This window comes from Megalobrama amblycephala, linkage group LG4, assembly GCF_018812025.1.
Source record: "Megalobrama amblycephala isolate DHTTF-2021 linkage group LG4, ASM1881202v1, whole genome shotgun sequence".
NCBI classification, from domain to species: Eukaryota; Metazoa; Chordata; class Actinopteri; order Cypriniformes; family Xenocyprididae; genus Megalobrama; species Megalobrama amblycephala.
The window spans coordinates 17179438-17195615 of record NC_063047.1 but is presented as its reverse complement, the minus strand read 5'-3'; the positions used below and the strand labels follow the sequence as shown (position 1 = coordinate 17195615).

At 35.7% G+C, this 16178-nt stretch overlaps 1 protein-coding gene across 1 annotated transcript in view; it reads right to left on the bottom strand.

Annotated features, from left to right (window-relative positions):
* snx25 (sorting nexin 25) overlaps nt 1-16178 on the bottom strand; it is a 57009-nt gene that overhangs the window by 26250 nt on the left and 14581 nt on the right. Inside the window, exons 3-5 of the mRNA XM_048187993.1 lie at nt 14090-14306; nt 10878-11050; nt 4710-4896 (exon numbers count right to left, since the gene is read on the bottom strand). Coding sequence (XP_048043950.1) covers nt 4710-4896; nt 10878-11050; nt 14090-14306 — 577 coding nt within the window. The remainder of the gene's footprint in view (nt 1-4709; nt 4897-10877; nt 11051-14089; nt 14307-16178) is intronic.

Genomic DNA, 16178 nt, shown 5'->3' with positions numbered 1-16178 from the left:
ATATGAATCACGATCCTATCTTCTACCGATTCACAAATTTCAAAAATTGATTTTCTAAAGTGCTACACTTCTTTAACGTCACAGTATCGTTAAAGTTTTTGACGTTACAGTGTTATTAATCAAAATAAACCGTGAAAAAGACTCAATGCAGTACGGACACAGATGCATGTGATCCCAAATTCAGTTCTCTTTCATAGCTCATTGTGCTTGCATGGTCAAATACACACACCATTATAAACACAGTCAAAAATCGGATGTGTAACAGTATATTAGATCCGTGCGTTTATTCTTAAAGGGACAGCAGCCTCATAAACGGTTGCCGTCAAGATGGAAAAATCCATGCCTCGGGTTCGTTCATTGTTCTTACATTTTCTGGTATTTTGGGTTTTTTAAAAAAAACCTACTTTTGCAAATTAGTCCTAGGTTTTTGACCCGAACCAGTGCAGCAAGATTCTCTGGAGTCTGATTGTCAATAATTATCAAAAAAAAAAAGGTTGAAATTTCAATTCACGGTCTCTAAGGGCCGCCAAAATGTTCGAAGTGGGTGGAGCCACTTTCACTAAAATGGCTGTAACTTGTGAACAAAATGAGATGTTTTCACCAAACTCAGCACACATATATGTAAGAGCACATTCTGTGGTCACATGAAAAAGGACGCAGCAACTGGCCACTTGGTGGCGCTATAACAGAAAAAAAACATGAAAATGGCTATAACCACTTCAAAGTTAGTCCAATTGACTTGAAAATTTGGCATATAGTGCCTTTGTCCAAGGTGCATGAGCAGCTATTAATGGAGGCTGATCATACCACATGGTAGAACTCCTCATTCTGAGCAACTTTGCCTCTAGGACAGCCACTGTCCATTGAATCGTTTGTTAAATATTGGAGATTATTTCAAAAACCAACTTTGGTGACAGCAAATTTTGATTTAGTTTTAGTCATAGTCTTTTGACTAAAATGGCATTTAGTTTTAGTCATATTTTAGTCATCGGAAAGTGTTTTAGTTTTAGTCAACTAAATCTACAGTAGATTTAGTCAACTAAAATCTAATTTAGTTAAATTGTAATGCATTAAGTAAGCATTTCTCTAACAATACACAGATCCAATACACTGATATACATCTTACATTCTCCAAACTGTTTATATTCACTAAAGACAACCAACTGTACTTTACTCGCCAAAGCGGACAGTTTTTGACCATTCAAGTGCAAAAAGACACGAAAGAGAGCTAAATTCAGTGCTTTTCAGGAATTGACACACTTATCATTGAGATACTATTATATTTTTTGTTAAAAATTATTTGATTAGATTTGATTTGTAGTTTTTCTGCTTTCATTGTAATTTTAGTTAAAAGTTTTAGAATTTTTTTGTGTTTATGTCTTTTAGTTTTTGCTTTTAAACATCTATGTAGTTTTTTTATTTCTGTTTTAGTTACTTTAGTACATCAGGTTAAGCCAAAGATTGGAATCTAGATTAAATAAAATAAGTTTACATTTTTTTATTTTTTTATTTTTTATTTCGGTTAACGTTCAGTTAAGATTTTTTTATGGTTTTAGGTTTAACTATAATAACTCTTATACTTCTTGTAAAATATATTGAATAGGAATGTGTCAGTCTTTCCTTCCTGTGACAGAAGATACAGTAGTTTACTATGAATTAAATAGAAATTAAATTAAATTAAATTAAATGCAGTTTATTGTGTAAACAAAATAACAATAATGACCAGGAAAAAATAATAATTATAAACCATCCCGCACACACCGTGACTCTTATTCTGAAATATCTGCAGTCTGCACTGTAGCAGGCTGCTCATTTAAGTTCAGACGAAGGAGATAAAATATGCATTCTTACATCCGTCTAAAACATACTACAATATAAACATTGTATAGTAAACATTGTCATAATTCATAAACATTAGCTTGTAAGCAATCGCTTGGCATAAATGTGCGCAATTCATTGATTGATTCATCTGATGTGCTTCTGGACGAGCCTGTAGAGGGCGCAACAGCGCCGCGTTTCCCGCGGTTAGATCAGCACGTTACACTTCAAATGTGCGCTTCTTCCACACAGGACAGCAATCCTGACTGGATATCTTCCCAAATCGTCCCTCTCTATCATTTTCATCTCGTTTTTATTCACTGACGAAAATAAGAGTGGATTTTGGTCATGGTTTTAGTCATTCAAAACGCATTTTTATTTAGTCATCATCTCGTTTTCGTCCGTGAAGAAATGTCGTTGATGAAAATTATGACGAAAATTATTCGTCAGCGTAATTAACACTGGTAACACTGGTTTTCCATCTATGATCGAGATGGTTACAGCTTTGCCAAATAAAACATTATACGTTTTTACACATGTGCTTAAAGGCCTTAAAACGCTTGAACCCAGATAATTGCTACTCGCAGCTATATTTTTTACTAAATTGAGAAGAAAAACAATGTCAAGGTTCACATTTCAGAGGGATTTTTCTCTTCAAGGCCTATTATGAAACTAGAATCAAATCTATGTATATATCGAATCGAATTTGATTCATTTTTAATTGAATCGTGACCTCAAGAATCGAATTGTGAGGTACCAAAAGATTCACACCCATATTAATAATAATGATACCACATGAGTCATTCAGAAACTTTCCAACAAGTAGGTTAAGATTCTCCAAAACAAGTTCCTTGTGTGTCCCTCATTAGCATATGTAAATAATGACTTTGACAACTGAAGTATTGTCAACCATGTTACTTTTCAGAAATCATAGTTATATATCCCAATACATAAAGAACATATTTAGCATGAGCTAAACTTTAGACCTTTCTTGTTAATTGCATACATAGTTTAAGGCTGACCAGAGACAGATGTTTCTCCTCCAAGCCTTGCTTCCTACCAAGGTTTCGAAGACTTTGCAATGACTACTAAAGAGCACTACAATCAAACCCAAACCACTATAATCACAAAGCTTTTATTTTAAGAACGCCAGAGTCCGACCGATCCATCTCCATCCTTTACGCCTGCAGATCAATATGGCTGAAAAGTTTCTCCGAGCCTTTAAATGTCACTGTCTCACGACTCACAGATAATTCATCCAGAGCTGAACTCCAGCGGAACAAACCTCAAATGACAAATGTCCCCTCCAATCCGACCTGATACTGACAGCGCCGACTTCCAGTTCACCTATTTAAAGAGTGATTTGTCTGAGTGAAGGTAACAGAAATTGCTTTCCAACAGGACTATTTTTATACTGAAATAAATTGGTTTGGATGTGGCGAAATGGCCAAAATCCAGACAGCTTTAGTGAGTCATCGTCTAACTCTGACTGGAGCGATAAAAACAAACAAACAAAAAAAAACACAATAGTATTTAAGGATTAATTCACTTCAGAATTCAAATTTCCTGATAATTTACTCTCCTCCATGTCATCCAAGATGTTCATGTCTTTCTTTCTTCAGTGGAAAAGAAATGAAGGTTTTTGAGGAAAACATTCCAGGATTTTTCTCCATATAGTGGACTTCACTGGGGTTCAACGGGTTGAAGGTCCAAATGTCAGTTTCAGTGCAGCTTCAAAGAGCTCTACATGATCCCAGACGAGGAATAAGAGTCTAATCTAGAGAAACCATCGGACGTTTTCTAAAAAAATAAACATTTATATACTTTTTAACCACAAATGCTCGTCTTGCTCTGCTCTGCGATATGCCACACATTACGTAATCATGTTGGAAAGATCACGCGTGATGTAGGCGGAAGTACCGATCCAGTGTCTACAAAGAGATTGTGCAAAGACTAAGTCAAACGGCCTTTCCAAAAAAAGGTAGAACAACGATGTCAGATGACTTTGAAGTTGGAGTTAGGGTTAGTGTGACCTTTCCAACGTGATTACACAATGCGTGGCACATGGCAAAGCAGTGCAAGACGAGCATTTGTGGTTAAAAAGTATATAATTTTTTATCTTTTTTTTGAAAATGACCGATGGTTTCTCTAGATTAGACTCTTATTCCTCGTCTGGGATCATGTAGAGCTCTTTGAAGCTGCACTGAAACTGACATTTGGACCTTCAACCCGTTGAACCCCAGTGAAGTCCACTATATGGAGAAAAATCCTGGAATGTTTTCCTCAGAAACCTTCATTTCTATTCAACTGAAAAAAGACATGAACATCTTGGATGACATGGAGGTGAAAAAATTATCAGGAAATTTTAATTCTGAAGTGAACTAATCCTTTAAAGAGCCCATAATATGCCCTTGTACAAAGTCTTGATGTTGTTTTTGTGCTCTACTAGAACAGGTTTTCCTGCTTGAATGTTTATTTTCCTCATATTCTCCATTGTTGCAGCTCCTCTCTTCCCAGTCTGTCAGTAACACTCTGTTTAGTTCCTGTCTCTATGAAGCCCCTCCTTCTGAAAAGCACAATGTGCTCTGATTGGTCGGCTGGAGCAGTGTGTTGTGATTGGTCATTAGGGAAATGTCCCGCCCCTTACCATAACCACCAGTTTCAACACACTACTAACTAACTCAACCAGGCCCCGCCCCTTTATTCTGCATATGAATTATTTAAATGAGGAATATTGTGAAGAAAACTCAAGACTACAATTGAAGCATATATAAAATTACCATACAGAAAGAAGTGCTGTGCAAATCCCTAATGCTAAGAAAGGACCACTAAAAACACAAAGAATGAAGGAAAATGAATGCAGAATGATGCTTAATGTGATGGTTTCATACCTGAGCTGTTTGAGGAACTGTATGTCAGAGCTGCTGCTGATGAGTTTGATGAACTCCTCGTAGGACGGTGCGTACGTGTAAGCTTTCTTATGATGCTCGTTCACCTGCTCTCTGTGCTCTAACTGAGCTAGCAGCATGCGGTTAATGTAGTCCGGATCGCTCAACACGTCCACCAACGGCTTTAGCACTGCGAAGAGAAGCAGAGAGGGAACAAATGAATAGCTTTGTTCCAAAACCCAGTGAGCTGGCAGCTATTTTAAGAGACTGAAGGCTCGACATGAAGACTGTTGCAGAAGGTAGGCAGCATGATTATATTGCCTTCCACACTTCATAAATGAAAAGCTGCTCATAACTGAATTTCAAGTAGTTAACTACAGTCAAGCAACCCTTTTAAAACGGTAATTACTGGAGCTACACAAGAAGTTACTAATGAAAAGTAGCTAAAAAGCTGCATATGCTTTTTTTTTTTTATTTATAGCTATGCAATAATATTGTTCATGTTTACAATCAAAACATTTTAGAAAAGCAAAAGATCTCGATTAGGGTGACAGCATTATGTGAACATTCACATTTACACAAAATAAAAACAACTAAATTTAAACAAACTTCATTACATTTTATATAACAGAGTAAAAGAGTGTTTAAAGGCACAATATGTAATTTGCACCACTAGAGGTCGCTTATTCAAAACAAAGGCGTAGCTTGATGACGCTTTGATTTCGCGGAATCATGGGAGGTGTTGTCTTCATGTCTACAGCCGGTGGAAAAGAATCGGGATGGGACTTTTGGGATAATGTAAGTACACAAGTCAACAAAATATATAACATTGTTCTAGTGGTTTTTAGATATTTTAATCCAAAAATCTTACATATTATGCCTTTTATGAAAATACCAGATAAAAAAAATAAAATAAATGAACAATGGTTAATTAATGGAATAATGAACCATTTTGATTCATAAAAATGCAGCCATCTGCATATGTGTTATTTTAGTTTTTATTTTAGCATTATTATGGTTTCATAATATATATATATATATATATATATCAGTGGCGTGCAGTGGTGTTCTGAAATGAGGCACATTTTTTATTTATTTATGAATCAAATGTAAATTCATATTCATTATTCTTAACGTTGACACATCTTTCTTGTTAAATGAATATTACTTTACATTACATCAAAAAAGAAACCAAACACAATTCTATTTTGTAATTTTACATTAACAATGTATCGTAATGTTCTATTTCTCAAAACCAAGTCAATCTCATCAAGTTTTAAGCATTTCTACATTCATTCCAAAATAATAAATAAATGCTGTAACAATTTAAACAATATATTTTATTTGTGTATTGATGTTTTTCTTTTTAATAGTCAACTTAGGCTATTTTGGATCATTAATCATGCTCCGTAGTTAGTCTTCCCATTGACGCCATCATTTGTTCATTCAAACTGACGCGCGGAACGCGTACGTCAACAAGAGGCGGGATTTATTGCACAAACCAATCAAATCCAATCATAACCAATTACATCCAATCATAGCGCGATGGAGACATTGTCTCTTCTCACGTGACTTTCCCCCATTCATTCTCAATTACCCCCCACAAAACCCACCGCACACTGGGGGTCTGATGGTTTTCTATGAGAGCAAAGGGAGGCATGACTCCTGCTGTAACTTTACCTGCGGGTGTCGCTGTTGGGCAGTGTTCCTTAAGAAATAGGACTGACTTGCGCTCTTTTTAATGTCGTAATTTGCAATATTTGTGCTGTTTTATATGAAATATGGATTATTTTCTCATCCTATTTTTTTTTTTTTTTTTTGAGGAGGCACTGCCTCCCTTGCCTCCTCGGAGGAAACGCCCCTGATATATAGATATATATATATATATATATATATATATATATATATATATATATATATATATATATATATATATATATATATATATATATATATATATATATATATATATATATATATATATGTGACCCGTCACGGAAACCAGGGACACAAGTCAGCAGCACAACATTCGCGCAAAATGAGAAAGAAGCGTTTTTTTTTTCAAAATTGGTGATTTTCGTTTTTTTGCAGAATCTGTTAGTTGAGATCACAAAGAAGCCTCTCCGTGTTTGAGATAGCAGTACTGGTATATTTAAAAGCGTACATTTTAAGTTTGAAATCGGCTTGTTTTTCTGGGATTCTATCTCGCAGTAGGGGCGTGTCATTGTCTGTTTGTATTTCCTTACTAGAATCGGATACGCCGGCTTTTGTTTCTTTTGTTATTGCCCCCGCCCTCCAAGTGAAGCGTGGCTACTTAGTATGCAGCGCCGGCTCTGCTGGATTCTTTAGCTGCGGAAAAAAGTGGCGAATTATTGGACATTTAGAGGCAAACAGACGGTTACATCCACGAAGAAGACCCCGACAAAGAGAAAGTGTGCCCGAACGACTTATTTCATTGGAGGCAACGAGATCTGCAAGAATACTTTTATGTTTCTTTCCATAAACATCAAAGTTTGTCGTTTTGTGTTCATTCTAAGAACACGTACACGTTTTCTCATGTGTCCATTGTTATTAGCTAGCTCAGGACTGTCGTTTTAATTTAATTACTATAACATGCTTTTAGATGGTAATGTTAGCATCTGCTATTAATTTGAATAACGCTTCAGTTGCTTGAATTGACTGGTGTGAATGACTTAGCCCACGTAAACCTGCCTGTTAGCATTCTTGAATTGAATGTGATGCTAATAATTTTAGCCAGTGGTGGAGAAAGTGCTACTTAATATTCTTAACAAGGATTTACTAACGTAATAGTAAATGTATCAGATTAAATTCCTACTTAAGAAAAAATATAAAGTATCCGTAGCTGTAAAATGTGCGTTATAAGTCAAAAGTAAAAGTATTTATTGAAGAGTTTAATGTACAGGATTTTTTTAATCCTTTGACTCAAACCAGGTCTAACCACTAACTGAGGTCTAAACCAGGAAAGATAAATTAAAAGATAAATTACTGACATTTACAATGCACATTATCCTTTATTATTAATAGTATGCGGTCCGATTTTTCCCGTTGCGTATGTCGTTGCTATGCAACCATGCAGCTTTACAGGGGGTATGGCTTATCTAAATGAGATGTAAATGAGCCCTACTGTCACTTCCAGCAGGTGAGAACAGGCGAGAACTGCACAAGTTTTAGAGGCATTTTCTCTCGTTAGAGCTTTTTTGAGTGCCTACCTTCAAATGGCCACAACATCTCCAAATATTATCAGATTTCCATGTGTTACACATCGTTGGAAAGCTTGGAGACTACACTTTCAGAATCTGCGAATAACTCAAAATGCCCCAGAACCGACTTGTAATTTTAGTTTAATTTTTAGTGTTCTTGTCATTTTTTTAGTTTTTTGTTTTTAAAATATTGCTCTTTAGGTTTAATTTATTTTTATGTCAGTTTTAGCTTTAGTTAGTTTGATTTATTTATTTTTTGCCCAGCTAATAATTTTACTGCTTCAACTAAAACTTATTTCAGTTTATTGCCAAGGCAGCAATTCTCATTTTCGTTTAGTTTAAGTTTTTCCAACTAATATTTATATTTTATTTTAGCTTTATTTCAATGAAAAGAAATGTTTTAATAGTTTTAGTTAACAATAAAAACCCTGCTGCACACACTCAAATGAATCAGTGAATAATTTGAACAAATGATTCATTAAAAACAATCATACCTCCCAACTCTATATACAAGAGAGCATGCATTTGATTATGTGAAAACAGTGAAAAACAAACATCTTATTTATATATTTGATTAAAATGGACTATTTTACCCAATGCAGTATTTGCTTAAAGCATTGCACTACAGGAATCAATTCTGAGTCAAACTCTCCATGCATTTCACTATTTGTGACAGATATGGAGCTTCAAATCAATCTTTTATTGAGTTTTCCTTTCAGCTAAGAAGCCTTAGAAAGTAGCTGTAAAGGCAGCTCAATACATTTTACAACAGAGATAATGATAACACATAAAACCAAACTGTTATTCTAAAAACCTCATCACGCTTTCCTCCGTCACTCATCATGATGAGATCTCTGAAGCTACTCGGGCTTGTTTACGCAGCGCTGATGAGGAACGCTGAGACGCAGCAGACGGAGCACGAGGCAGTGCCTCATTACTGCCAGACAGAGCTGGCGGGCGACGTCTCGCCCCGAAAAAAAAAATGACTGGCAACCTGCCAGTCTGAGAAAACAGATGTAAACGCTTCCTCCAGTATAACCCCAGACCAGAGGAAAACAGGTTAAAGTTAATCTAGCAGCTGCATCCTGAAGCAGCGGGGCAGAAACTGGTATTTAAAAAGACACTAATATTTTAAAATCAACATGAAACTGAAGTTGCACTAATCTTTTCTTCCCTAATGTGACGTATATCAGTGTGAAACGGCTTCTGGAACAAGAACAAATGTAGGGCGGGGCTTGATTATGTCTGTGGGGAATTGATTGGATGGTTGTGGTTTGCTATTGGTGGACCTCATGTGAGTGACAAGTTGCCCCGCCCTCACTTTTCAATGTTGAGATCAATGAAACGCAGAATTAAGACATGGAAAGTTATCAGACTCTTTAATTTTCTCATAATTATCCATTACAGCATCAGCTCTTTTCTCACAGTGTCTGAAACGGTTCGTTCAAAGATTCTGTCTTTCTAAACCCCGCCTCTCTGAGAAATGCTCAGCTCTGATTGGTCAGATTGCCCAGTCTGTTGTGATTGGTCAGAAACCAAATGCTCATCAGCGCTTGATACACAGTGATACGAACAGTAACGATGCCGTATCAATCTCATCAAAGTGGATTTACTTTGGCAGCAGAAAACGCCGTCTTCTCGACACGAACAACACAAACTCTTCCAGTCTCAGATACAACTACAGTGATTGAGGGCGGGGCAAAAAGACGCTGTTCAGCCAATGAAGACCACAGGCTGGCATTATGCAAATTAGCTACAAACCTACATATGAATTCGAGCAGGAAGTGAGACTGGAATTACTGACGACTCGTTTCAGACAGTTCAGAATCACTTTCTTTTAGGAATCAATAACTCCATTAATCTGCACTTTGCAGACCTTTTAAATTCACAAACAGCTTTATTACACACTGCATGAAATGTAATATCCGTAAAAGCATAATAGGGGCACTTTAATATCCTGCAGTAATCCATCATTTCTCTGTCATCACAGACTCAATCTCTCTCCATCTGCCTGTCTCCAATAATAGATGTAATTAGTAATTTCATGGCAAATCAAAAGCAATTACAATCACACATCTGGTGCTCATTGAAAAGATCCTGGAATCAATTTCGTGATTTGTAAAAAAAAAAAAAAAAATGGCAGTAGATGTTTCGTGAGTTCTTGCACAAAAGCAGCTTTGTAAGAGTATTGAACAGACAATCAGCTCAGTCCAATCGAAGCTCGAGCCAAAAACAAGATTTTCCCAAAATCTAATTCTCAAGTTATGATACTGTCAGTGAATGAAAGCTTTGTTCTGTGAGAGAAGGATTTATAGAACATGAACGCCAAATCTCATCTCATTTTGATCCATGAAAGCAAATCATTTCTACTTATCAAAGTCTTGTACTGCTTTCAACTGCATTACAGAAATGTCTTCTTCATTAATCCACATCAGGGGAAAGTTATGACAAACTAAAGCTAATCTGTGTGTGAGAAATATTCCCAACAGCAGATTTATTACTGATGTTGTTTAATACGGATTTTATGATGAATCAAAAGAACATTTGAAATTGAAATCTTGTAATATATATTATAATATCTCTGTAGCTCAAACAATTTTAAGGTCATGGGTTCAATTCTCAGGAAATGCAATGCAAGTCACTTTGGATAAAAGTGTCTGCCAAAAATGCATATATGTAATAAACCGGTGTCATAAAATAATGAAATCTGTCCCCAGCTGACAACAAGATATTAATGGATATTTACGGCAAATGGCTGATGCTTCCATTGATGTCCCAGCTGTCTTGCTTTCATTGATTATATATGTGAAGTTTTGACCATTTTTTATGCTAATTCTGACTGACTTCTACTCAAGAATCCGAGGTCACGCTGTACTGACAAACAAAATCCCAAGGACATGAAATATCACACAGTGTACAGCAGGTTTAGTGAGGCCAACTTCAAGGTCACCTTTAGTAGCGACGACCTCCACCAGTAAGAGGCGCAGGCTGCGTGAACGAGCGTCCCGCACGGGGAGCAGACGCAGCATGAGCAGACGAGCACAGCAGCGCAGGAAACGCAGCTCCTCGTCGGGACTGTTCAGACACGGATGCAACGGAAATGGCCGTGGAACTTCCTCCAGCCTGGAGAGAGAGAAAGAGATTCTGTTCAAACAATCATGCCAATGAAGCAGTAATTCATATCTGTGTTGTGTTGTGTTGTGTTGTGTTGTGTTGTGTTGTGTTGTGTTGTGTTGTGTTGTGTTGTGTTGTGTTGTGTTGTGTTGTGTTGTGTTGTGTTGTGTTGTGTTGTGTTGTGTTGTGTTGTGTTGTGTTGTGTTGGGTTTTATATTATTTTAATTTTATTCTATTTTATTTTTTTATTTTTCTTCTTTGGCAATATGCAAAATAATCATGCCAATTAAGCAAAAATTTATATCTTGCTTTTTATCCTAATTTTATAATAATATAATATAATATAATATAATATAATATAATATAATATAATATAAATTTTTTTCTTTGGCAATATGCAAAACAATCATGCCAATGAAGCAAAAATTAATATCTTGTTTTTTTTTTTTATTCTAAATATTATATTATATTATATTATATTATATTATATTATATTATTTTTTTTCTTTGGCAATATGCAAAATAATCATGCCAATTAAGCAAAAATTAATATCTTGGGTTTTTTTTTTTTTATTATTATATTATATTAAATTATATTATATTATAATTTTTTTTTCTTTGGCAATATGCAAAATAATCATGCCAATTAAGCAAAAATTAATATCTTGTTTTTTATTATATTATATTATATTATATTATATTATATATATATTATATTATATTATATTATATTATGAAGTTTTTTCTTTGGCAATATGCAAAACAATCATGCCAATAAATCACTCTGAAAAATTGAAATTGCAAGAGAGAAAATAATATTTTGTTTATTTTATTTTATGTTTTTATTATTATATTATATTATATTATATTATATTATATTATATTATATTATATTATATTATATTATATTATATTATATTATATTATATTATTATTTTATACCATTTTATTTTCCCCTTTTCTTCTTTGGCAATATGCAAAACAATCATGCCAGTAAATCACTGAAATTGCAAGAGAGAGAAATTAACTTATTTTATTGTTTTGATTGATTGATTGATTCTATTTTTATTTTTTACCTTTTTCAATATGCAATGCAAATCACACCAATAAAGCATTTATTGGTGAAAAAAGAAAAAGCAAGAGGAAAAGAAAAAGCAAGAGATCAGACCAGAAGGTGAAATCATAAAATGTGAATGAGGAAATATTTCAAAAATAGACATACAGACAGACGGGTGTAGGAAGACACCTGAGAGGAAGAAAAAGAGAGGCAACAGAAGACGTCTGTCCACTCTGCTAATGAGCTGTGCAGATCGATCACTGACACACACACACACACACACACGTCGGGCAGAGATGCTCATTACTGCATCCACATCCATCACACACACACACACACACACACACATACTCAGAGAGAAAGAGTGTGTAAGAATGTGTGTAATGGAATAACAGATAGACAAGTGTGTAAGGGTGTGTGATGTTTTGTATAGAACAAAGGGTCACAAAAGACTGGAGTTTTAAATGTTAATCAATCAAAAGGAGAAATATGAATCTCCAGAATGTATGTGTATGTATGTGTGTGTGTGTGTGTGTGTGTGTGTGTGTGTGTGTGCGTGTGCGTGTGCGTGTGCGTGTGCGTGTGTGTGTGTGTATAATCATTTGGCTTTCTTTCCACCAACAAATCAGAAATCAGTGAATCCAATCAAGAGAGTGCTTGTGATCCAAACACAAGTAGACCGGATTTCAACAAGCACAAAGGTTTCATATTCTTCTGCTTTTGCCACTGAAAAAACAGGTAAATTTGCTGTTCGCTGTTGTTAGAGTAAAGATGAAAGAAAAAGGCTATCACTCTGTCAATCCAGATAACATGTTTGGATGTTTAAAGAAACCACAATAAACACTTTTCGGTTTTGGTGGCTCTTTAAAGAGAAAACACACACACACACACACGGCATTCATTTGGGGTCAGTAAGATTTTTTTAATGTTTTTGAAATAAGTCTCTTATTCTCAGCAATGCTGCATATATTTGATCAAAAATACAGTAAAAATAGTGAAATATTATTCCAATTTAAAATATGTGTTTTCTATGTGAATATATAGTAAAGTGTATTTTATTCCTGTGATGCAAAGCTGAATTTTCAGCATCATTACTCCAGTCTTCAGTGTCACATGATCCTTCAGAAATCATTCTGATATGATGATTTGCTGCTCAAGAAACATTTCTGATTATTATCAATGTTGAAAACAGTTGAGCTGCTTCAGATTTTTGTGGAAACATTGAAAAATTTTCAAAAGAACAGCAATTATTTGAAATATTTTGTATTTTGTAACATTATAAATATCTTTACGTCACTTTTGATCAATGTGATTGCGGAATAAAGTATTAATTTCTTTCACAAAAAAGAAAAGAAAATCTCGCTACCCCCAACCTTTTAAATGGCAATGTATGCACATAATACATCAGAGAATTCGGTTAATTTAGGGATTTTCTGGACTATTTTCTTCTTCCAGGTTTGAAATGATCTGTTTTACATAGATTTAAACACTCTCAATATTATTCATGAGAAGGCGTGGCCATTGCCCTTTCACAAGCAATCCAATCACAGGTCTCCAAAAGCTCTAAACGCTGCTGAAAGATGATACAGAGATGATGCTTCTCTAAACGTGGCGCTCGGAGCCAGCAAACACGGTCCATAAACTCTGACATAAACCAGAGCATGAACTATTATGTCAGACATATTTTAGTGCCGTCTGTGTCAAGAAACAATGTCCTCTCTTTAATGTGGTGTGAGAATGACGTTAATAAAGTACCGGTCAGTAAAGAAGCTTGTGAATCCAAAAGTGAAATTTGTGTCAATATATCCTGCCTAATATTTACATTTTGAGATTAGCAAGAGATAATTATGCATGTGTGCTGAAAACAAACCAGTCAACAGAATTTGAATGTACATTTTGCATGCACTTAATTTAACAATGTTGTGTCTGTCTCAACCGAACGCTCCATATCAGTTCACCGCTGGAATAAAGTCAAGTGTTGTGCATCTCACCTTGAGTTAGCAGCTTTAAGGTCACAGAAGTGTGTGTGGAGGGTCTTGACCGTGTCGTTACAGACCAGGTTGACCACGTCCACCTCAGATAGACGCATTCGCAGCTGTTTGGTCATTTCCCAGAAGTCCTCCGACAACATCTGGTACAGCTGGCCCTCATCTCGACTCAAGGGGACGTACCACGACAGAATATAGTCCCTATAGCTGTAGTCAAACACTGCAAAGAAAGATAGAATTGTTACTCATTTATATAAACATTTTTTCAAAATCATTATAATTTTTCAGTAACATTTTTTTTTTTAAAAACCATAAACCATATTTTCAATATGCTTAGAATACATAACCATTTAATTTGCAAAAATGTGCATTATAGTACCAATGCATAGTCTGCAGAACACCTAATCCCAAAATGCAATTCACTCAACCTTCAATTTGCAGTGTGACTTGTGAACTAGAAGTGAAACCAACCATTATTGTAACATATTTAACTATAAAGAACCTTTAGTGGTTCCATGAAGGTTCTTTACAGAACTATTGATGCCAATAAATAACCTTCATTTTAAAAAGTATAACTATTAGTCAGTAAATTAAACATGCAGGTCAGTGCCGATAGCCTAGTGGGCAGCACCGACATACAGCAATGTTGTGTTTCGGGCAACCAAAAAGGCAAAAACGCCAAAAATAAATCTTTAAAAAAAAATTTAAACATGCAGTAAGGTCATGTGACAATATAGCATACAACTGTTAATTGTGGTATACTGCATACTGTTTCACACACTATTAATGAAAAAGATAATAAGTCACTGAGGCTGCCAGATGTCTTTGCTTTACAGCTTCTTATCAGGATGATAAACACACTTCATCCTGCTGTCAACAGAGCACCAAATATAATAGTCATGAGCTATTTAAGTTAATCAGCAACACTGTATTTACTGGGTGTAAATGAAGAATCTGCTGTTTGTCCCGTCACTAGCTGAAGCAACAAATACAGACAGCTGGATATAAACAAAACTGGCATCATCGTCATCATTATCAAGTAAAATACTGGACACAATACATATATAATTGAATATATATAACTGGACACAGTTTCAGGCAGAATGACTTCAATATACACACCGATCAGGCATAACACTATGAGCACCTTCCTAATATTGTGTTGGTCCCTCTTTTGCTGTCACAACAGCCCTGACCCGTCGAGGCATGGACTCCTCTAGACCCCTGAAGGTGTGCTGTGGTATCTGACACCAAGATGTTAGCACCAGATCCTTTAAGTCCTGTAAGTTGAGAGGTGGAGCCTCCATGGATCGGACTTGTTTGTTCAGCACATCCCACAGATGCTCAATTAGGGAATTTGGAGGCCAAGTCAACACCTCAAACTCGTTTTTGTGCTCCTCAAACCATTCCTGAACCATTTCTGCTTTGTGTCAGGAGCATTATCCTGCTGAAAGAGGCCACAGCCACCAGGGAATACCGTTTCCATGAAAGGGTGTACATGGTCTGCAACAATGCTTAGGTAGGTGGTACGTGTCAAAGTAACATCCACATGGAGGGCAGGACCCAAGATTTCCCAGCAGAGCATTGCCTAAAGCAGCACACCGCAACAAACTTGATAGTTCTGCTTACTTACAATTGGGAACATCATAACTCAAAAACTTTGATATAACTGATTACATTAAATTTTTTGAGTTAGCCCAACTTATTTGGGTTTAGAGTGCATGTGAGTGACAGGCTGCCCCGCCTTCATCATCAGAGAAGAGAAGAGATGTTGCTGCAAGAGGGAGGGGAAGTTATACTGATTCAAGATTACGAGGAACATGAATTTAAAACAATAATACTGATGAGCACGGGTAAATCATTTATAATAAACACTGCAATATTCCATCTGAAAATATAAGAATTGTCTATTTTGATTTTATGACTTTTAAACTGAAAACACACACACACTCACACACAGACAAACCACTTCTCAAACACTTCAAGACGCCATACACACAGTGGCAGATGGCATGAATGTGTTGGCACTACCAGAGGATTACCAATGACTGCAGACTACTGCAACAGTCCTCTTATGAAGCTCCAATCCTAT